Source organism: Cannabis sativa, chromosome 2 (assembly GCF_029168945.1).
Source record: "Cannabis sativa cultivar Pink pepper isolate KNU-18-1 chromosome 2, ASM2916894v1, whole genome shotgun sequence".
Classification (NCBI taxonomy): Eukaryota; Viridiplantae; Streptophyta; class Magnoliopsida; order Rosales; family Cannabaceae; genus Cannabis; species Cannabis sativa.
The window spans coordinates 65,915,147-65,937,516 of record NC_083602.1 but is presented as its reverse complement, the minus strand read 5'-3'; the positions used below and the strand labels follow the sequence as shown (position 1 = coordinate 65,937,516).

Here is a 22,370-nt window from a genome sequence, read left to right as displayed (position 1 = left end):
CTTGGATTAATCTATCCCATAAAAGTGTGCCACGTAATGAGAGCCATGAGTCCACACAAACACCACCCGTTTGGGATTCTCTTACCTCGACTAGACCGAAAAGACGAGAATGCACCCATGTTAATAAATTCAACACAATCTACGGTCCAGATTCATCTTTGGTCACACACGTGTACAACCGCGATGAATGTAAGCGTGACTCTCGTTCGTACGAATTCATATAATTTTCGATTTATCCTTGTGGAGAAATGATCGTCTGCTCCTCAGCCACCATATATCCATTTTCTTCATCTCTCTCCCCTCAGTTGCACTTTTTTTAATCTTCTCTATCGCCACCGGCATCGCACGCCGGAAAATTCACCGTTCGGTGACTGGTCATCGGAGTCACTGTTAGGTTGTTCTTCACTTCCGGAGGTACGGATCATCAGCTTTAGTTCTTTTCTTTGGAGCTTTCGCTCTTGTTCGCACTTCTGAAGCTCCCAGCTTTGCGTTAAGCTTATTGTATAATTGTAATGATTTTTTTTGAATTACTTTTCATTCTAATTTCTGTTTCTCGGTGGTCATGTTTACTGATTTTTAAGAGTGGTTTTATTGGGCTTTTTGTTTAATTCACTTTTTCTTCCCCATGTTGTTCGTTTTACACTGAAGCCATCTTTATCTGTATAGGTATTTGTAACAAACGGGGCACGTAGCTATTGTGCGTTCTTTGAGATGAAATTGAACAGTTTTGACTTTTGAGGATCAGTAACTGAAAGTCAGAGTGGAACTCCAAAGTATTTATGATTACTTTGAAGTTCTAGGATCGAAATGGTATGTACTTCTAGTACTATTGGCATAGTATAAATGCCATGTCTTATTTTTCTCTTTAGAAAATGAGCAATGTTTCAGAGTTTTGTAATTTTTATTTGGTTTAATAATGTTTCAAATTGCTAAGAATTTTCCAATCTTTCTTTGTTTTCTTATTGTTTGTGAGTCAGCCTTCAAAGGTTAAACCAACCTTGGAGTTAAAGAGATTGGGTCTTAGGTCTTTAACTTGAGGAAGGTCACATTACTAACAGAGATAGCTGATTGGTGGTCTTTAACTTGGCTGCCTGTAAGGGTGTCTAATTGCTACTTTTTTCAGCTTAGAGTATGGGCCTCCATTTTGATTGCTTATGAATTAACAACTCTTAAGTTTGCTGTTAATTTTTTTTTAGTATCTGATAATTTATAAAATTATTTGTTCCAACTTATTATAATCCTATAAATTTTAGAGTCAAAAGCTTTGGAAAAGACCTTTATTGACAGTATCAATTAAAAAAAAGTTTATAAAGAAAAAACAATTAGAGACCTCGTTTCATCTGGCTTAGTTATTGACACGACTAGTGAGGTTCCTTATTGTATTTCTTTTCATACCAGCCTGGGATAAAGCTGAAACTAAGTAAGTGCAGGGTTATTGTTTTTGTAGTATAATACTATACCATAAAAACAAGATTATTACCCTGAAACAGAAATTTGCCTCTTTTCTGAAAGATTAGATAAGGGATATACAATCTGATGAATGTGTCATGTTGTTCGAAGCTTGCTTTGTTAAGTTTCCTGCCTGAAGAATTGGCAATTTAGCATGTTATTCATTTATAATTTCTAACAAGCAAATATATATTGGTTATTACTACCAAACTCTCCAGAATGAGGCGACTTGGATGGAGAAGGGTCCTGGACATGTAAATGATGGAGATTTAGGCATGACTAACACCGCTAGAATTGGAACTAAGAGATCTCATCAATGGTTTGTAGATTCTGCTGATTCAGGGTTGTCCCCTGACAAGAAGCAAGTATTGCAGACTGTAAATACTAAGTTGAGTTCTAGAATCTCATACACAAGTGTTCCTCCTTGGGAAAACACTCCCAGTCTTCAGTCAGTCCCGAATCCATTTGTTGATAGGTTAATCGGATCTGAAGCAGCAAGATCTGTCAAACTTTCTGAAAGGAACATTTCTGCTATTGGAACAGATAATTTGAGTGGAAGAAAGGGTACAGATAGCTACTTTGGAGATGATGTACCTTTTGGTTTATCTGTTGACCATGGAGGTCCTGAAACATGTCTCAGTTATGCTGGAATAAGAAAAGTTAAAGTCAATCAGGTTAACGACTGTGACAATGGCATACATGCTCTAAGGAGACATGATTCTAATAACAGTGACCTGTCCACTGATCATGCCTTTAGCAGGGAGAATGAAACTAATTTTGTATCAATGGGGCAGTCCTTCAATAAGGAGCATGACAGTATAATGCTACTGGGTCATACATACAACACAAGTGATACCCATATCAGATCAGCAGTTTCAAATTATGGCAGAGTGGATGACAATACAATATCAATAAGTGACACTTATAGTAAAGGGGATACCAGTATAATTTCTTTTAGTGGGTTTCCTGATGAACAAGACATTATCCCAGTCGGTAGACCTATTGATAGCTATGACCAATTATATCATCAGACCTCAATGATATCAGAGGCACCCTGTGAGAAAGAACCAGATCCAATTAATGTCACTGCTGTTATAAATACCAAGGAAGTAGTCAAACCAAGATCTGACTTGGTTTCCAAGAACAAATCAGATAAGACGCCAAAGAAAGAAGCGCCAAACAGCTTTCCCTCAAATGTCAGAAGCTTGATATCAACTGGTATGCTCGACGGAGTTCCTGTGAAGTATGTTTCATTGGCACGAGAGGTAAAACTTCAACCATTTTTCCATTTTGCTTTATGGAGTGTCTTTGTTAAATTTCTCACGGTTTTATTTATGCATATGAAGGAGCTTCGAGGAATCATAAAAGGTTCTGGCTATCTTTGTGGGTGTCAGTCATGTAATTATTCGAAGGTGAGTCTCAAATAGTTCCATCTATACGTGAGGCCTTATTTTGAGACCTAACAATTGATCAATGTTTTATGCTTAAGGTGCTAAATGCTTACGAATTTGAGCGCCATGCTGGTTCCAAAACAAAGCATCCTAACAACCACATATACTTTGACAATGGAAAGACGATCTACCAGATAGTGCAAGAATTAAGAAGCACCCCGGCAAGCTTATTGTTTGATACAATTCAAACCGTCTTTGGTGCACCAATTAATCAAAAATCATTTCGTGTTTGGAAAGGTAACATAAAAGCTCTTCTCATTTCCTTTTGTCATATGTTTTGTTTTGTGTGATTGCATTTTCGAATCTTTATGAGTTTCCTTCTTCATTTGCCTGCAACTTTCTGCTGCGGAACTCATATTTTGCATCTCACTTTCTGTTACTTACTGGCCTCAGAATCATTTCAAGCAGCAACAAGAGAACTTCAACGGATTTATGGAAAAGAAGAATTGAATTTGTAAGAGTATTATACTGAAGCTTATGGTAGGATTATCATCAGATGTGGTTTTTTATGTGCAGAAGAAAGATCGCTTGTGGTAAATTCTTTAGTTATATATGACAATGGAGGGAATGATGATATATGTTACTGCACGAAGATGTAAATCTTGTGATAGAGCATAATTAGTTGTAGTTTATGTAGAGATGTTAATGTAGATGAAATTATTCTCCTGCTGAGCCTTCCCCATGTTCATGTGTGTGTGTGTGTGTGGGGGGGGAGGGAAGTTCTTAATTTTTACTTGCTACTGTGAAGGAAAACGAATTAGGTTAAAATTCAAGTTTTTTACTATCAAACTATAAGTGGTAAAAAGGAGCTACAATAAGAAATAAGGAGAAGCTTATTCTTAGTTATATTCTATCAGTTTGGTTTTTTTTTTTTCCTAAATATTGTATCATTGTTTATTTTGGTGCAAATCATGTATGCACAAGATTACTAAAAGAGACTAAAAATTACTGTTAAAAAGCCAACTTCAAACTTCTTGCTAAAAATAAAATTCACCATTATCACTTTGTCCCAACTTTCGTTCTCTGTCTTTCAGTAGTTTAGTTTAAGCAAAGGATGAGGATAGAAATTCCTATATAAACTAGAAACCCTAACAAGTATTCATTTAATAAACTGCATATGTGCAGCTAGTGGCTACAGGCTGACACAGCTCTTAAGTGGCATTTATGTCATCGAACAATTTTAGAAAGAATCTACATATAACAAATAGTTGTTCTAGTTGTTCGTGACAAAATAAAATAAAAGCAAATAAGATAGTTAAAAAAATTAAAAAAAAAAAAAAAGACCACCTTTGACACAATAATTTTTTCAAACGATAAGAAATTATCTCACACGAACAAGTTCAAAAGAATGACAATTAGACTACAAGCATCCATCATATTGTCATACAGTTAGTTTTCTTTCCTCTTTCCAATTTCCAAAGCATAATGCAATAATAATGCATTCCCCCACTTTCTAAATAATATTAGTCAGCTTAAGAACCACAGCATGCTGATTTTTGTACAGCTAAACTACTAGTCCCAGTACCCTGGTCTGGTTGGTTGATCCTGATTGTTGAGGGCTGTCATCACACAATCAATATATTATATTAGAACCCCAAATGTGTATTAAGATATATATGTGCTCCACAAACAGGACCAGAAACAAAACTTTGGAAATGTACCTCGGCTTTGTTGTCAGTATCAGCGAGCCTTTGTTTTATATCTCTTGCTATCGAAAAGAAAACTTGTTCAACATTTAAATTCGTTTTGGCACTCTGCAATATATGTACAATTTAGACTCTCAGTAACACAATACATAAACTCAAAATTTGCACATCAGATTTTCACAAGCTGTACAGCACTTACAGTTTCAAAGAACTTGATCCCATACTCATCAGCAAGTGCTTGGCCCTTAGCGGTGGGCACAGCCTATAAATCAGGAGGTAATATGATCAAATAATGACAGAAAAAAGTCAAAATAAACTTTAAGCCAGAATTCATGTCGCAATGAAAAGTAGCATACCCTTCTACTTTCATCCATATCAGCCTTGTTTCCTACCAGGATTTTGTTGACATTATCTGAAGCATGCTGTTCGATGTTGCGAATCCAATTCCTAATATCTGAATTAGTTAAAAGGCAGTGTTAGTGCAAAAACCATACGGGAAACAAGAGGCTAATGACTCTTGAGCAAAGAAAAAAAACCCAACAGCACATATAGAAACAAGATGGATAGCTCTGAAGTAGACAGAGCTATGACAAGAAAACAGAAAATTACTATTGAAAGAAGATTCATCAGTTACATCATAGACCAGCAGAATTCCCATGGCTCCTCGATAGTAAGCTGAAAATGAAAGAAAACATACATAAATATGGTTTACCAATTAATTCTGATTGAACCATGAAATTAGATATAATAAGAATTGCAGCAGCAAAATCCACAAACAAAAGAGAGTAGGATGGAATCAACTCAAGGCTATAGAATCAAACTTCTCCATTCCAACAAAAGAGTACGTCACCAAGCTTCCAATACAAGCTTAACTTCAGGATGACACTACTGTTTGAGTAATAGTATCTGAACTATTTTTTATGAAAGATCCAATATTTGAGTCCTATAATAGCATCATGGAAACCGTTAATTTTCTTTCAAAAACATGCTACCAAGTAACAAGCCAGCCACCGAAGAATGTCCAGGAATCAAACCAGCTGCCAGTAGTGAAAAAGCTACTTACCCTACTTACCAAATAACAAAGCCCTTTGTTTCCAGCAAAACGTAAAATTGAAGGACCCTATACCTCTAGGGCATCTGTAGACCGATGCGAAAATTAGTGCAGTCAACTTTGTTATCTTTGCAATCCAGAACCATAGACATTCAAAATGAAGACTCTCGGTACCACTTTTCGGTTTCTCTGGATAACTTGTTCAATTTACTGACCTTTTTTTATGTCATTTTTTATTTTATTTGGCTTCCAAGTACCATTGATTTGGTCATAAGTTACCACCATCAAAGTCATGAAATCCTCTCATATCTCCACATCATCCATCCCACAAGAGATCTCTATCTACTGTTTCCTATAAAAACCATTTACTCACTAAACTCCTCTTCTTTGGATGTATAAAACAAAATTAATATCATAATTAAAAAATCTCCAAGTTCAACAACAATTCCTCCTTATTACGTCCTGTAACATTGTAATGAGCAACTAGTATCCATGCATCTTTAAGAAGACAAAAGTCAAATCATCAAATAATAATAATACTAACATAGCACAAAATTTTACCAGTTGTGATAGTACGGAACCGCTCTTGACCAGCTGTATCCCAAATTTGGAGCTTAATCCGTTTCCCATCAAGCTCAATGGTCCTTATCTTGAAATCAATGCTACATAAGGAAGAAAGGAAGAATTACATCACATATTCATATATACTTTCATAAAGAATAAAACTGATCAGTTAACTGAAAAACTTTGGAAATATATACCCAATAGTTGTGATGAAACTTGTGGTGAAGGATCCATCTGAGAAACGCAAAAGAAGGCAACTCTTACCAACACCTGCAAGATAGACAATTTTATTAAGGACAACATTAATTCAGAATTTTTAATTAATACACACACACCAACCAACCGTACCAATTTGATGATACAGAAGCTCTCGTTTCACAAAGCTTATAATACATGCAAAATAAGTCTAGACTGAACCTTACACTTTTTTTCTTGAAAAAGAGAAAGAGACCACTTGTCTTAGACCGGCCTCCCCCCGATATAAATTGAGAGCCTCACTTATGGGGGAGGAAAACCATGGTAAACAGATCAAGAAAACATAAAATTAATCAACAATTTGTAACAACAGGCACAAAAACTCCTAGGAAAATTACGTCAACTCACCCTAAACCCTACTTAAGTCTAGAAAAGAGAAATCCTCAAAATGTTTAGTTTTGAAAATCCAAGTGACTGTCGAGAATTTGATTCTTTTCCCAAACAACCTCCGCTGACCTTTCCAAACCTTCAAAAATTCTGCTATTTCTCTCAGCCCACAATGCCCATGCCAGGATTGCAGTCCTCCACATTATAACTCTCCTTTCGCCCCCTACCGGTTTGCTTATTAGGACAGAAGAAACCAAACCAGGTAGAACCCAGTCCAAGCAAAAGTCTTTGTATAATAGTGACTAGATTTGTGAGTGTATGTACATTCTAACAACAAATGTTCAATCGTTTCATATCTAGACTTGCAACAAACACACTAGCCCGGATAAAGTGCCATGTATCATCTTCTCTTTTGCATAACCTCATGCACACTTGCTTTCCATAAAAACACCAACCAACCAAACACTTACTTTTACTGGTACACAACTTTTCCACAAGAGCTTGAGTTTATGTTTGGATTTTGAACGCAAACAGCATAGATTGCTGGTTAGGAGAATGGAGATGGATGTTTTCGAAAAAATATTGCAAGATACAGAAGCTCTCGTTTCTAAAAGCTTATAATACATGCAAAATAAGTCTAAACTGAACCTTGAACTTTGAGACAAAAGCTTGATTTTATGTTTGGATTTTAAACTCAAACAACATAGATTGCTGGTTAGGAGAGTGGATATGGATGTTTTCGAAAAATTAATGCAAGATACAAAAAAACAAATTCTAAATAAGTACAATATGGCCAAGAAACAGAATACATACAAGTCAAACGTACAATTTCAAACTGTTAAAGTTAATTAACTTTCAAAAGTTAAATAGTACTGTTATCTGATCATAAAACCTTTACTTTTTATTATAAACTACCGGTTGACCACTCAACCTAAATCTATTGGGTTTATGACCTTTCGCCGTTAAGCACAAAACGTTTGTTAGTCTGTAATCTAAAGTGATTGTAATAAATAACTGCGAAAGACACAACATAAGAATAAGATGCACACTATATTACTCCATTTACATCTATGTGAAACCCAATTTAAATATAAAATAAATAAATAGAACTTTGACATTGCACAAAGTACCGTAAATCAGTCTAGCAACTTATCCATGGAAGATAAATTTACAATAGCAGAATTCTAAAGTAATAAGTAAGAAACAATTGGGTGTTTTAACTATACCTAAACCATTCGTAAAAATAATAATAATTATCACCTAAATAAATCACATAAAAGAGATCTAATTTATCTCTTTACAATATATATTTATGTATATATAGATAGATACATAAATATATATTGTAAAGGGATAGATAAATAGATAGAAAAAGGGTAGGAAGAGAAAGAGGGACCATTATCCCCAGAATCATGAATAGAAACTCTTCCACCGCTATAGAGATTTTGTTTTTGTTACATTAATGTTTAATTTGTTGAGCAAAAATGCAAGAGGGCATCCTTTATTCAAGCCAATCATACTCTGCTAAACTCGAACATCATGTTATATACATGCGTGTTACAGGTCAACAATTCTTTTCCTGGAAGAAAGGTAAATAAGCCGAAAAAGAAATACCAAAAAGGAAAGAAAAAAAGGTACTACAAGCAATTCTTCTGACGGACCCCACTACCAGTCTACCAAAGCATATCATAGCTATATCAACATAGCTCATTGATGTTATAACTTATAATACTCGTCCACAATAATAGAGGTTTAGCTAATACATCAAAGACCCAGTCACAGTCAGCACATGCATTGCGAAAAACTTATTCCTTGAAATAATAATAACAGCAATAATATTTGATTCCCGATGCCGTCATCTACAGGTTACAGCATTTCCTTATAATTAATGATAATTTTATTATCACCACACTACAATTATTTATTTTAAATAGAAAAAAAAAAGTTAAGAATCTTTAGAAACAGTTATTGACCCTAATTTGATAGGTAAAACAGATTATTGCGCAGAGAAGAAGAAACTAGATTAGTAGAGCCTCAGTTATAAGAGACTAAACCAGCTATTTTCAACCCATCATTGTAAATCTTTACTTAGTGTTGATCATCCAAACACCGAGACAAAATCATAACGTAACTTCGACAAAATCTCGTCTCAAATTAAAAATAACAAGAAGCAATCTTCTTCTCGTGATCGAAAACAAAAATGCCGTGTTTTAGCTAATAAGAAGTCTGAAAACGTGACATACACAAATGAAGGCCTGTTTCTTTCTAGAGAAACTGAACGAAAACAAATCAATACAATACATATAAATGATATATAAAAATACATAGGGAGTACATACCGCTGTCGCCGATCAACAAAAGCTTAATAAGGTAATCATAATCAGCTCGAGCCCTAGCTGGTGGAGCAGCCATTACTCAAATCGAAATTTTCTCAATTAATTTCCCTCAAATAATTGAGTATGTACCTCTCTGCATATCCATGAAAAATTAAAAACATTTATAAATCAAATCTAAAATTCATAGAACAAACATTATAAATAAACAAGTACCAGATCGGTGACCAAGAGAGAGAAAGGATGACTTCTAGAGAGAGAAAATATACACAGAGATTTAGAAAGAACGTTCACAGAAATTAAAAAATCAAAAAACCTTGAACGATTGATAACACAGACGCCTACAAAAGGTCCTCCGACTACGATGCGCAGTGCACTCGTTCGAATCTTTCCTTTTCACTTCCCGTGCTCCGATCTCTTCCACCTGCGCACTCTAGCAACTCCACCGAAACCAGGGAGAGAGAAGATAGCCAAAAGAGACAACTATTGGGAGAGAGAGGGAGGCTACTGCACCAAATCAAAGTTCCCTATTTCTAGCCAAAAAAGAATCAAATTTAAACCAATAGGAAGAGGCCACCTGGTAAATCTTCTAAATAAGTGAAAATGGAAGCGGATGTAGATGATCGCAGCTCTGGTGACTGAGCTGGCACCCTAAATCATCGTTGAAGGGGTCTCTCTGTCAAAAAGCCTCATTAAGGAACAACTGTCATCTGAGTATGGGTCCTATGGAGCTCCGTATGGAAGCAAAGGCAGAAGAAAATAATGAGGGTTTCTAATGCATGATTGGCTACACAATCAAATAAAATAAAGAAAGAAATTAGAATTTGAAAAAATTATAAGAGTTTACCATCTATAAATAAGTAAGGTATTTTTTTTTTATTTTTTTAACATTTATATGAGCTTTTTATTTTTTTTGTTATATTTAAGAGTTTAATTTTTTGAAATTTTTACATGAAAAATCTATTTTACACAATTACTCATACACGCCTATGTCTATATTTTTACTTACAAAGTTGGTTTTATTACACAAATACCACTTAGTCATCATTTCATCCATCATCAATCAAATCCTACTCTCTTCCATCTCTTTTTTCATTTTCTATCAATCAATCCATCATTTCACTCTCTTTTTTTATTCTTTTCTTTTTATTTTTAATTTTATTTCAGTTTTTAATTTTTAATTTTTAATTTTATTTTAGTTTTTAATTTTTTATTTTTAATTTTATTTTCAGTTTTTAATTTTTAATTTTTTTTCCATAACAATTCTTCTTTTCTTTTTTATTTTTAATTTTATTTCAGTTTTTAATTTTTTTATTTTTTATTTGATTTCAGTTTTTAATTTTTAATTTTTAATTTTATTTTCAGTTTTTAATTTTTAATTTTTTTTCCATAACAATTCTTCTTTTATTTTTATTTTTAATTTTTAATTGTAAAGCTAGTTTCTTATATATTGTTGCTTAGGTCTAGGATTGACTTCTATCAATTAAGGGAGAACTATATATATACATATATGATATGCACACGTAGTGAAGATTTTTGAGACGTACACAATGATATTATTGTCAACATATATAGTAGATATTAGGAAATTAGGTATACCAATACCAACAGCACCACGATTCTAAGATTTTATTTTTGAAATATCTCAAAATCAGTCTAATATTATTTGTACAAATTAAAAACGCGCATGTTAGTGTGTCTAATTAAGTCAATAAAAATCACTATTGAAAGAGTGATGAACATATATAGCATTGCTATTGAAAAAACTGATGATATACAACATTCACGTGCAACAATATTAGAGAATAGTGTGCAGAGATTTCATTGTCAACGTTTTTGGGAAAAAAGATAATGTTGGGGCTGATGTTCGAACCGAGGTTTGTTTTCGGTTTCTTTTTGGTTTTCTCCCATATTTGAAATTTTACACCTTCTGTATGTATTTTTTTAATATGTTTTTTATCTAGTTGTTTCCTGTCCATTTTTATATCATCAATGGGTAACAATGAGATTTATCATGGATGTTGATGTTCAAAGAGTTTTTCCTGTATTTTAGTTTGTATACAGTTGTTTTGTAGTTTTATTATAGTTTTGCTACTTGCATATGTTATTTCACTATAAAATTAATATGCAACTATTTGCACAAAACTTACTATGTATAACTACTATTTCTTAGTCCCCATCAAATTAAATTCTTGCATAATATATAAACTATCATAAAACGATAATGCAACTATAAGGCAACTATTTGCACTTGCATACAGTTGTTTTGTAGTTTTATTATAGTTTTGCTACTTGCATATGTTATTTCACTATAAAATTAATATGCAACTATTTGCACAAAACTTACTATGTATAACTACTATTTCTTAGTCCCCATCAAATTAAATTCTTGCATAATATATAAACTATCATAAAACGATAATGCAACTATAAGGCAACCAAAACAAAAAATAAATCAAAATGTAACTGTATATAACGTAGATGTATTATTCATAAGGTTTTTTTAAAAATTTTCACATCATACATTGTTTTGAATTTGGTGGGAGGTCCAGATCTGTTTGTTACAGATCTACATTTCATGAATCTGGATTTCGATATTAGGGGGAGTTGTTTTGATCGAATAAAACAGAAAACAAATGTGTAATTTCAGTTTCTTCACAGTTTTTCTGATTTTTTTTTCGTCATTTTCAGTTTAGATCATTGCAGGTATTCTTTTCCAGTTGATTTTGCCAGAATTAATAGTTGTATTTTTCTCGTTTTGGTTTCATTTTGGTTGCTTTGCGATTTTGAAACGAGCGCGTATTTTCATCTTCATGGTTCGCTCTGTACAGCTGAAGGCTTAGTGCATGTGGTATTTTTGTAAATATTTGTATGTGGACTGTATAAATGTTTAATGGGCCGGCCCAAAGTATTTTTGTAATTTTTTTTCCTTTTTTGTATTTTTTTGTTTTTTTCCCTAATTTTTTTATAGCATAAATAAATAATACTATGGGTTATGGGTTTTTTTTATATTTTTACATTTATATGAGCTTTTTTGTATCACATTTTTGTAAAAAAAAAAAAAAAGATGAAAATCTTATATTTATAAAACAATAATAAGTTTGGCCGGAAAAATCACCAGCGCCGAAAAAATCGCCAAAAAATTCGTCGGTGCTGGAAAAGTTATTGCCGCCAGAAATTTGTCGGTAAAGTCGCCGAAAAGTCACGGTCGCTAGAAAAGTCACTGGAAAAATTACCAGAAGTAGATGTCTCAGATATAAATAAAAATAGTTTAAATTCTATAACATAATAAATAAAAACAAATAATATAAAATAACTAAAACCAGTTATAATAATTATAACCGATTCTGTAACATGATGAATAAAAATAAATAACACAAAATAACTCAAATCAGTTATAATTAAAATAGAACATGTTGTATAACAGTGTTACAATGAATATACATAAATAATACGAAATAACTCAAACCAGTTATAACTAAAATAGAACTGATTATATAACATAGTGAATGAGTATTTTTGGGGTAGATATAATATATATTTTTTTTTTGATAAGTAGGGGTAGATATAATATGGATGTAATTATTTGGTAGGTTAGAGCATGTTATATGGATATTTTTGTTTGAGTTATTTTATTTAACTAGTTTTTGTGTGTGAGTTTTTATCTTAGTTGCCATACGTAACCAATTTTTTTGTCTCAAATTTTCAATTAGTTGATAAATATAAGTGATTTCCTTATTTGTGTTCATTTATTTTGTTATGGAACCCTTTCTTTTCATATTTATGCCTCAATATTTTTTAGAATTGATCCTCACTTTTTTTTATTGAAAAAAATTATAACTGGTTTTATGAGGTATTTTGTTGAAGGCATCGCGGGCGTGGCACACTGTTGAGAATATTTTACCAGGATCTAGATTTACTAACAAATATGTTAATTAACATCATAAATATGAATATCTCTAAAACAATGAAATAAACACATAAGGGTTTAAGGAAACCTTACATTGATTGCAGCGGAATATAATGACTCCTTCCGTTCAAGATCTCTAGCCCTCGATTCCTTTTTGTAGCAGAGCATTATCAAGATCTAAACCTGGATCTCTTTCTCTCCTTCGGGTTTGGTTACCACCATCTTACTCACTATGATTGAGTACTTGACTTGCTATGTGCGGGCATAACACTCAACACGTTTGAATAAGTGAAGAACAATGAAGGAGGTTTAAAATCACTAAGAAAGGAACTCTCTCATCTAGGTTGAAGGCAATAGTCAAGATGACATTAGTTTGACAAAGTGTCAAGTGGATGAGATGAGAGCATCATGTTCCTTTTATATTGTTTCAACTAGGGCTTAGGGTTGAATTATATGGATTAAAAAAGAATAAAATATTGGGCAATAAATTACTTTTTGGTCGTACACTTCAAAGGGCCAAACTCTAGTTAGATTTTTGCCACTTTATTTCAATCACTTATTCTTCTTTTCAATAATATCATATTTTTCAATTCAATCCATATAAATGCCAAAACTATTTATTTAATAATTATAATTAATTACTAAACAAAATTGTCATTTATATAATTTATTAATTAGACCATGCAAAGTCTCTTAATTAATAAATTGACCCCAAAACCTCTTTTCTTCAAAATTAAGCCCTTGCTTAGTGAAAATTCATAAATAAGACATGGTCTAATTTTAGAATTATAATTGATTAACTAAAATCAATTAACTAAGTCTGTAAGTAGTATTATCTCAGCTAGTGAGGGGACCATGGGCTTATATAATTGAGCTTTCAATAAGTAGATCTAGAATTCACCAAGTAAATTCTCAACTTATTAATTCTGCCTTGCTCCACTGTAGATTTGGAATTGAATACACTCTCAGTTATATAGAACTCTCTATATGTACCAAGATATAGATATGTTATGATTATCCATTGTTACAATCCTAATAGTCAAGGATCCTCTATAGATGATCTACATTGAATAGGGATAAATTTACCGTTCTACCCTTCAATGTATTTTATCCTTAAAACACTTAGCAACCTATAAATGATACTTCAGTAAACTAATATAATTACTGAAATGAGGCCTCAATCATTCATCTCTATTCCGCCAAGCTCGAAGGAAATCATCGTTTCACTTCTATTTCCAGATAGAAGCTATAGATTCCATATCTATGATTAGCGCTCTCACTCAATTGTATTATCATGTTTCCAAAATGTACGTATCACCCAGACCAAAAGGTAGACTTAACTAACAAATCAAAGAACACAAATAACACTCTTGAGATCGAACCTAACCATGTCAGGATTGAGATTCATAGACCTAAGATCAACCATTGATATTGACTTAGAAAGATATAACAGTAAGCTTATGATATCTTATCTAAGATCAATATCGGTCCCTTCCAATGTATACTCCATACATCCGATACTGGTAAACATTGCCAATGCCCTGGAAAGGACATAACACTTAATAAAGGTGTAAGTATACCTTATCGCTGATTATCATGCCAGTCTAAATCCAGTGAACTGACAAATCAGAGAATTAAACTTTTGAACATATAATCATGATTATATTCCACTGTGCTGATGACACTATAATCATGAACAAATACATATGTTCTGGACTTAATAGAATTTATACATTAAATATAATCATGAAATAAATCATGTGAACCATGCAACATAAAATGCAATTTCTGATCTTTAATTAATTAGTAAATCTGATTATATTGAAATGGGTTTTATTTATGGCACAAAACCCAACACACACATGTGACGCCTTTAATGTGTTCGTTGACAGCACGTGCATGTTGGGGGCACATTTCTTGGGAGGAGCTGTGATGATGGCAGGACGATTGAAATGACCCCTCCTTTAATGCATGCGGTACTCGAGGCGTACAATGATAAATAATAAATGCTAGGGGCAAATTTTAAATGCCATCTTTAATTTCCCACCATCATATAGGAGTGTGATTTTGGAAGGAGAAATCTAAACCATCTATTCAAATTGCGAGGATTCTGGTTAGGGTATAAACTGATTTGCCCACTTCTTCTTTTTCATCACTTTAGATTTTCAAAGTCCCCCATTTTTTAACTCTAGACCAGAACTTCTTATTTTCAAGAAAATCTTTTCCTTCATCGTCGTCTTAACAGTGAATGCAAGAAATCTAATTACTAACTCATGTTGCATATCTTTTTCCCTCGTTACACATCATAGGCTTTGTACCTACTTCACTCTCTTAATGTTGGATTCTCTGAGACACCACTACTTGAGGCCAAAACTCCCCTGCTTTTCCCTTGCACTATAACAAATGTGAGAAGCGTACTACTCGATACCCATAGTGTACTTCCACTTTTGTGTTAGTTTTGTGCCTAAAAATAAAACCTATTTCAATATAATCAGATTAACTAATTAATAAAAGATCAGAAATTATTTTATGTTGCACGGTTCACATGATGTATTTCATGATTATATACTTAATGTATAGATTCTATTAAGTCCAGAATATATATTTGTTCATGATTATAGTATCGTCAACACAATGGAATATAATCATGAATATATGTTCAAAAGTTTAATTTTCATGATTTATCAGTTCACTGGATTTAGACTGACATGATAATCGGCGATAAGGTATACTTACACCTTGGATAAGTGTTATGTCCTTTCCAGGATATTGGCAAAGTTTACCAGTATCAGATGTATGGAGTATACATTGGATTAGACTGATATTGATCTTGGATAAGATATCATAAACTTAATGTTATATCTTTCTAAGTCAATATCACTGGTTGATCTTAGGTATATGGATCTTAATCCTGATATGGTTAGGTTCAGGTTAACTGTATTATTTGTGTTCTTAGAGTTGTTCGTGAAAGCTAACAAATGGTTCTAGTCGATACTTACATCTTGGGAATATGGTAGTTCAATTTAGAAGTGAAACAATAATTTTCTTCGAGCTTGGCTTAATAGAGATAAATGATTGAGATCTCATTTCAGTAATTATATTAGTTTACTAAAATATCATTTGTAGGTAGCTAAGTGTTTTAAGGATAAAGTACATTGAAGGGTAGAACGATAAATTTGTCCCTATTCGATGTAGATCATCCATAGAGGATCTATGACTATTAGGATTGTAACAATGGATAATCATAACTTATCTATATCTTGAAACATATAGAGTGTTCTATATAATTGAGAGTGCAATTCTGAATGTATAGTAACGCAAGGAGGAATTAATAAGTTAGGGAATTTACTTGGTAAATTCTAGATCTACTTATTGGAAGCTCGGTTATATAAGTCCATAGTCCTCTCACTAGTTGATACTGCTTGTAGACTCAGTTAATTGATTTTAATTAATCAATTTTAATTCTAAAATTAGACTATGTCTTATTTATGAATTTTCACTAAACAATGGCTTAATTGTGAAGAAAAGAGGTTTTGGGGTTAATTTATTAATTAAGAGACATTGTATGGTCTAATTAATAAATAATATAAATGACAATTTTATTTGATAATAATTATAATTATCAAATAAATATTATTGCCATTTATAGGATTGATATTGGAAAATATGGTATTATTGAAAAGAAGAATAAGTGGTTGAAATAAAGTGGCAAAATTGTAACTAGAGAATGGTCCTTAAGTGGCCGACCACTCTAGTGAATTTTTGCCCAGTATTTTATTCTTTTTTAATTTATATTATTCAAAACCTAAGCCCTAGTTGAAATACTATAAAAGGAACATGATGCTCTCATCTCATCCAACTTAACCTAATTCAACCTACCAAACTTAATTTTCATTCTCTGACCATTAGTAGATGAGAGAGTTTCTTCTATAGTGATTTCGCCTCCTTCATTGTTCTTCAACCAATTTGCCTTAGTGATAGAGTTCCATGCCCACACATAGCAAGTCAAGTACTCAATCATAGTGTGGAAGATGGTGGTAACCAATCCCGAAGGAGAGAAGGAGGTCTAGGTTCAGATCTTGATAATGCTCTACGACAGAATGGAATATCTGAACGGAAGGAGTCATATTATTCTGCTGCAATCAATGTAAGGTTTTCTAAACTCTTATGTGTCTAATTTCATTATTAGAGATATTCATATTAGGATGTTAATGAAATATACATAGTAGTAAATTTAAATCCTAGTAAAATATTCCCAACAACTAGCCTAAGAGTCATGGTAATGATTTACTTTCATGAAATATGGATTTAAAACGATGAATATGTTAATTGTGTTGATTTGGATGCATTCATGTTGATCTATGTGTTATTTAATGAATGTATGTGAATTACAAAATTTTTCCTTAAAAAAAAATTTATTTTCATTCTGAAATTATTTTATTTGGATTCCTTATCTTTTGTTTTTACGGAACTTAATTCTGATAAAAAATGAGAAAGTTATGGAGGTTTGAAAAATTCGGGTCCAAGGTGTGTCGAGATGGTGCTCACACGCACCAGGTACTCGGACAAACCTTATCCGTGTGCAGAGCTCAAACAAATCATGTTTGAAGCTCGTTGATGTTGCACGTTCAGACACGATGCACGCTGCATGTAATATCCCGAAAACATTATTCTGATAATTAATTGGGCATATTTTATTAAATATGTGATTGTATTGATGTTGGGGTAAGATTATGATCTTACTTGGGCTTATTGTGTGATAATTAGTGAAAAATTCAATAGTGGTTAATAAAGCGTAATTTATTAATTACGGAGACTATATTGGAATATGTGGGTATCGTGGATACTATTTCTGAAGTAAAATATTTTTAGACCAGGAAACTGTGGAACTTGACAGGAAGGTCAGAAATGTCACGACAATAAAAGATGAATTGAATTGGAATTATACCGGATTAGGTTAAAATGTTGGGAAGTACGAATGTTAAGTTGAAATGACCATAGTGCCCTCAAGTTGTTTTTTTAGTTTGTGTGTGTGGAAGGGGTAAGATAGTAATTTCATAAGTTAGAATTTTATTTTGTCTTATTTAGAATATTAGGGCTGAAGACTTATGCATGATATAAGTTTATTTTCTTAAGTTATTGATTAAAAAAAATAAGGGGAAGAAGCCCTAACTAAGGAACCTCTCTAGTCTTCTCTCTCTCTCCTCTGTTCGGCCTAGAAGAAACCAAGGGGAAATCAAATTCTTTCTTCCTAATTCAGTTCAATCTTGCTAGAAAATCAACCTTAGTTGCTGTCCAAGTTCTTGAGGTGAGTTTCCTACTATGTTGTTTATGGATTTTTGAAGTTTAATGTTAATTTTAGATTAAGGTTTTAAGATTTTGGGGCAGAGATGTTAAACTGAGATTAGATAATGTTCTTAGATTGGATTTAAAGTTTGTTTGAGCTTGTTTTAGCTAGAGTTAGGGCTGGTTGAATTGTAATGGTTCAAGTGAAGTTTATTAAGTTTAAATTCCTTTGAATATGTAATTTCAATCAAAAGGATGAATTGTAGTTAATTGATGCTTGGGATATGTTGTATTTGAGATATTATATTGTTCTGGAAGGTTTCATTAGGTTTGGAGGAGTTTTGATTTGGTTTTGGAGCAAAAACCAAGTTTTTCTCGTTTCTACATCAGGGAAAAACTGGCTCACCGGTTTCACAGGTGTTGTGAAACCGGTTAACCGGTTTTGGTAGCAGGGGAAGAAAATTTTGGTTTTTAGCCTTGAAACCAGTTTTGTTCGAAGTGTTTTTTCAGAGCCTAGATTTGAGTATTTTAGTAACGTATAAGCTATTTTGAGCCTGTGGAGAGTTAGAATATGTTCGATTGCGAAGTTAAGGTTATTCCAAAGTTTGTAATAAGTTGTTTATTGAGCTTTGTTGTCGTGACATAGGACCCAGGATCGTCAAGCTTTGGTTCCACTTAAGGTCAGGATGTACGCTAAATTTCTGGACCGAGGTAAGAAAAGTATTAAGTACCGTATATGGTTAACGTTATGATTGTTACCGTCTTGATTATGATCAAGATCCTGATATGTATTTGTGGTGACTCGATTATGATCGAGTGAAATAATAGGAAACGATTATTATCGTTGTGACTCGATTATGATCGATGGAAAATATTAGGTAATGATTATTATCGTTGTGACTCGATTATGATTGAGGGAAATGATATGAAACGATTATTATCGTTGTGACTCGATTATGATCGAGTAAAAGAAACAGTCATTACCGTTATGAGTAATTACTCTTGAAACTGCAGATAGGTTTCTTACTTATCATTCGCTGTATCGGACAACGATAGTGACATACGTAGCTCGTGGTTAACGAGTGGTAAGGGTACTTTATGAAGTACCGAGATTGTATGATTTCAATGTTGTGAAATTGGTTAAGCCTGTTATTATGTAATGAATTGTAATCAAATATGTTTTGTATAGTGTGACTAAACGAATTGTATACTGCTTATGAAACTAGTCACTTTTTGTGCAGCCTCAATGATTTATAGGATGTAGGAGTACATGTTTATAATGATGTTTTTGTTAGAGTGCTTTATGAAGCATTGAGTTTATGTGGCATTGTGATTATGTGGTATTGAAAATATGAGGTTATGGTAATGTGTGAATTAGGGTGCTTTATGAAGCACTGAAAGTAAATGTTTATAAAGATGAATGAGTAGGGTACTTTTTGAAACACTAAGATTATTAATTATGAATAGCTATAAATATTCATAATTATGTAATAAGTGTGCTCGCATTGACGTTAAATTGTATGTATACATTGAATATGTATGATCTATTAATATGTGTATTATATTATCATGAAATCTACTAGCACTTTCCATGATTATTTTTATCTAGTAGCTTTTCTTGCTGAGTCATTGTAACTCACAGGTGCTTCATGGAGCAGGTATGAAGACTAGCAAATGTGTTCAGCCATGAGCCAGAGGTCTTCTAGTCATGTACATATCAGCCGTGGTGTCTTGGTTTCTGGGAAGCATGATCAACTTCTTTTCTTTATGTTCGACAATGTAACTTTATTTTTGGTAATAATGGTTTTGAAATTTGTTAAGGAAATTTTATAAGCCGGGGATCCCCATACTTAGTGGTATTCTAAAAAGAAAAATTCATATGTATATTTTAAATTATCAGATTTTAATTAAACCACACTTTTTCCTAAGCTAGCAAGATTAGTGATAATAAGATTGTAAAAGCACACACGTGGCGTTCCTGAGATTCAGGGTATTACACTGCACCTCGCCCATGGAATGCTGCAAGCACCAAGATAGCTCGGCAGATGAGGCTGCAGATCACTCCTTGCGCCAGCATAGGACCCTGCCAGCAGCCTCTTGAATGGCACCTAGGTGCTTGCAGCCGAAAATCTGAGTTTTTGGTGATTTTTTCACCAATTTAAAATTTTTCCAATTTCAAATCTCAAATATCAATGTAAAATATTGCTTTTTTTTATATTTAAACCTAAATATTATTTATTTAAAAAATTAATAATATTTAATTTTTAATAGATTATTATTAATTTTGATATTTTGAGGTTTAAATTTAAAAATTGATTATTTTATATTATAAATTATGGTCAAATTTTAAAAATTTATTAATTTGTCAATAATTATAGGGTTAATACGATTTTGGACCATGTGTTTTATAAAAGTTACCAATTGGACCATCTGTTTAGTTAAATGACAAAATAGACCCTCTATTTTTCAAAATGGTACAAATAGGACCCTTAACTTAATTTTTGACAACTTTTTTTTTAATATAACCAACTTGAAAATACGAACAGATACAGAAAATGTAAATAGTTTTGTCATAACACTTTTAGATCGGATTATTATTAAATTTTATTTTGACAAAAAATCAGTTCAGTGTCCTATTTATAATATTTTGGAAAATACAGGGTCCATTTTGTCATTTAACAAAACAGAGGGTCCAATCGGTAACTTTTGCAAAACACAAGGTCTAAAATGGTATTTACCCATATGGAAGCGGTTTCAATGGTTACATTTTTATTGTAACCATCATGGTTACATTTTTTTAAGCCATTGGATTACTATTAAATGGTTGTGATTAATTTGGAAATTAAATAAAAATAAATAATAAATAACTTGTAATCTGAAAGTAACCTAATCATTTATTTCCTTATACAACTTTAATTAAGATTAATTTTATTTTAAATTAAATTAATTATAATTATTAATTAATTTTTTGTAATTTATTACTATATAAGGATTTTTTAGCAATTTATTTTTTTATACTTTAATTATTTAAAATTTTATTGCAAAACTTTTTATAATTTAAAATTATACACATATAAATTCATAATTTAAATTTTATTATACTTGTAATCTTAATTTTAAATTATTACACTTAATTATTTAATTTTTTTATTTAAATATTTAAAAAGTAAAAAATGAAATAAGTTGAAGGATTTTTTAGAAAAAAAATGGCTTCACTTGTTATCGATTGATTAGCTTGAGGCCTCATACTTAGTTCATATAATTGTAACAAAATAATTAAATATCATTTAAAAATAATTAATTATTTGAAAATTTATTATAAGAAGAGAATTTTAATTTGTGTCAAAAGAAGTTTAATTTTTGTAAAAAAATAAATTTTATTGTAAATATTATAATTAAATGGCTTAATTATTAAAATAATTCAAGTAAGGATTTAAATATAAATATTAATTGCTAAAAGAGGTCTTGTTAAATATTTAATTAATTATTTTAAAAAAATAGTTAATTATAATTAAATAATTCTAAAAAATGAATGTCTATTTAATTAATTATTTTAAGAAAATAGTTAATTATAATTAATTAAATCTAAAAAAGGAAAGTCTACCTACTAGTAACCTGCTATTACAGGTTAAAGAAAAATGTAATCATTGTAACAATAAAAATGTAACCATTGAATAGTCACCCTTACCCATATTTATATATTATTTAATTTAGGGGTGAGCATTGGTCGGTTTGGTCGTTTTTTTACAAATAAAAATTCAAATTTCGGTTTTCGATTTGGATTGGTTCAATCCGAAAATCGACCGACCAATCCAGAAACATTCTTAAAACTGACCAAAGTGAACTGCGGTTTGGTCGGTTCAAACTGCCAAAACTGATTTTTTTTTTTTTTTGTAAAATATAATCAAAAAATGCTTGAGAACAAACAAGCAATCATGGACAAGAGGAAAAGAAATATATAACAACAAAAACTAATTTCTCATGCTCTCTGTAAGTACATATATATAAATAAATAATTATTAATCAAACGGTAAAATCACGCCTGATTTCATGTGATTTTCATTTATATTTTAAATCCATTTATATATATATTTGATT

The 22,370-nt window shown here is 31.8% G+C and overlaps 2 protein-coding genes across 4 annotated transcripts; one reads left to right on the top strand and one right to left on the bottom strand.

Annotated features, from left to right (window-relative positions):
• The first annotated feature begins 8 nt into the window (after positions 1 to 8).
• On the top strand, positions 9 to 3,756 carry LOC115721434 (uncharacterized). 3 transcript variants are annotated; one of them, XM_030650728.2, is made up of 6 exons: positions 9 to 414; positions 667 to 810; positions 1,668 to 2,714; positions 2,796 to 2,861; positions 2,939 to 3,137; positions 3,294 to 3,756. In XM_030650728.2, exons 2-6 carry the CDS (start codon positions 808 to 810, stop codon positions 3,356 to 3,358), a joined length of 1,380 nt encoding a protein of 459 aa, XP_030506588.1. In that variant the 5' UTR covers positions 9 to 414; positions 667 to 807; the 3' UTR covers positions 3,359 to 3,756. The 3 variants fall into 3 exon arrangements, with proteins under 3 accessions (XP_030506588.1, XP_060966750.1, XP_030506589.1); XM_030650729.2 differs by having other exon boundaries at positions 238 to 509; XM_061110767.1 differs by lacking the exon at positions 667 to 810 and having other exon boundaries at positions 237 to 414.
• Positions 3,757 to 4,188: 432 nt separating this feature from the next.
• LOC115721435 (ras-related protein RABE1a) lies at positions 4,189 to 9,850 on the bottom strand. Its single transcript, XM_030650730.2, has 9 exons — positions 9,393 to 9,850; positions 9,083 to 9,212; positions 6,359 to 6,431; positions 6,159 to 6,259; positions 5,156 to 5,221; positions 4,903 to 5,000; positions 4,746 to 4,808; positions 4,562 to 4,654; positions 4,189 to 4,459 (listed from the first exon to the last, which is right to left on the bottom strand). The coding sequence occupies exons 2-9, from the start codon at positions 9,153 to 9,155 to the stop codon at positions 4,373 to 4,375; spliced, it is 654 nt and encodes a 217-aa protein (XP_030506590.1). The 5' UTR covers positions 9,156 to 9,212; positions 9,393 to 9,850; the 3' UTR covers positions 4,189 to 4,372.
• Positions 9,851 to 22,370: the final 12,520 nt, after the last annotated feature.

Bases quoted from the DNA above. Each gene is read 5' to 3' on its own strand.
- LOC115721434 (XM_030650728.2), top strand. The intron at 2,715-2,795 runs GTAAAACTTCAA...ATGCATATGAAG, and splicing joins ATGTTTCATTGGCACGAGAG to GAGCTTCGAGGAATCATAAA. The intron at 3,138-3,293 runs GTAACATAAAAG...TACTGGCCTCAG, and splicing joins ATCATTTCGTGTTTGGAAAG to AATCATTTCAAGCAGCAACA.
- LOC115721435 (XM_030650730.2), bottom strand. From the start codon at position 9,155: ATGGCTGCTCCACCAGCTAGGGCTCGAGCTGATTATGATTACCTTATT. The intron at 5,222-6,158 runs GTAAAATTTTGT...TTTCATTTTCAG, and splicing joins GTTCCGTACTATCACAACTG to CTTACTATCGAGGAGCCATG. The intron at 5,001-5,155 runs GTAATTTTCTGT...TAACTAATTCAG, and splicing joins TGATGAATCTTCTTTCAATA to ATATTAGGAATTGGATTCGC.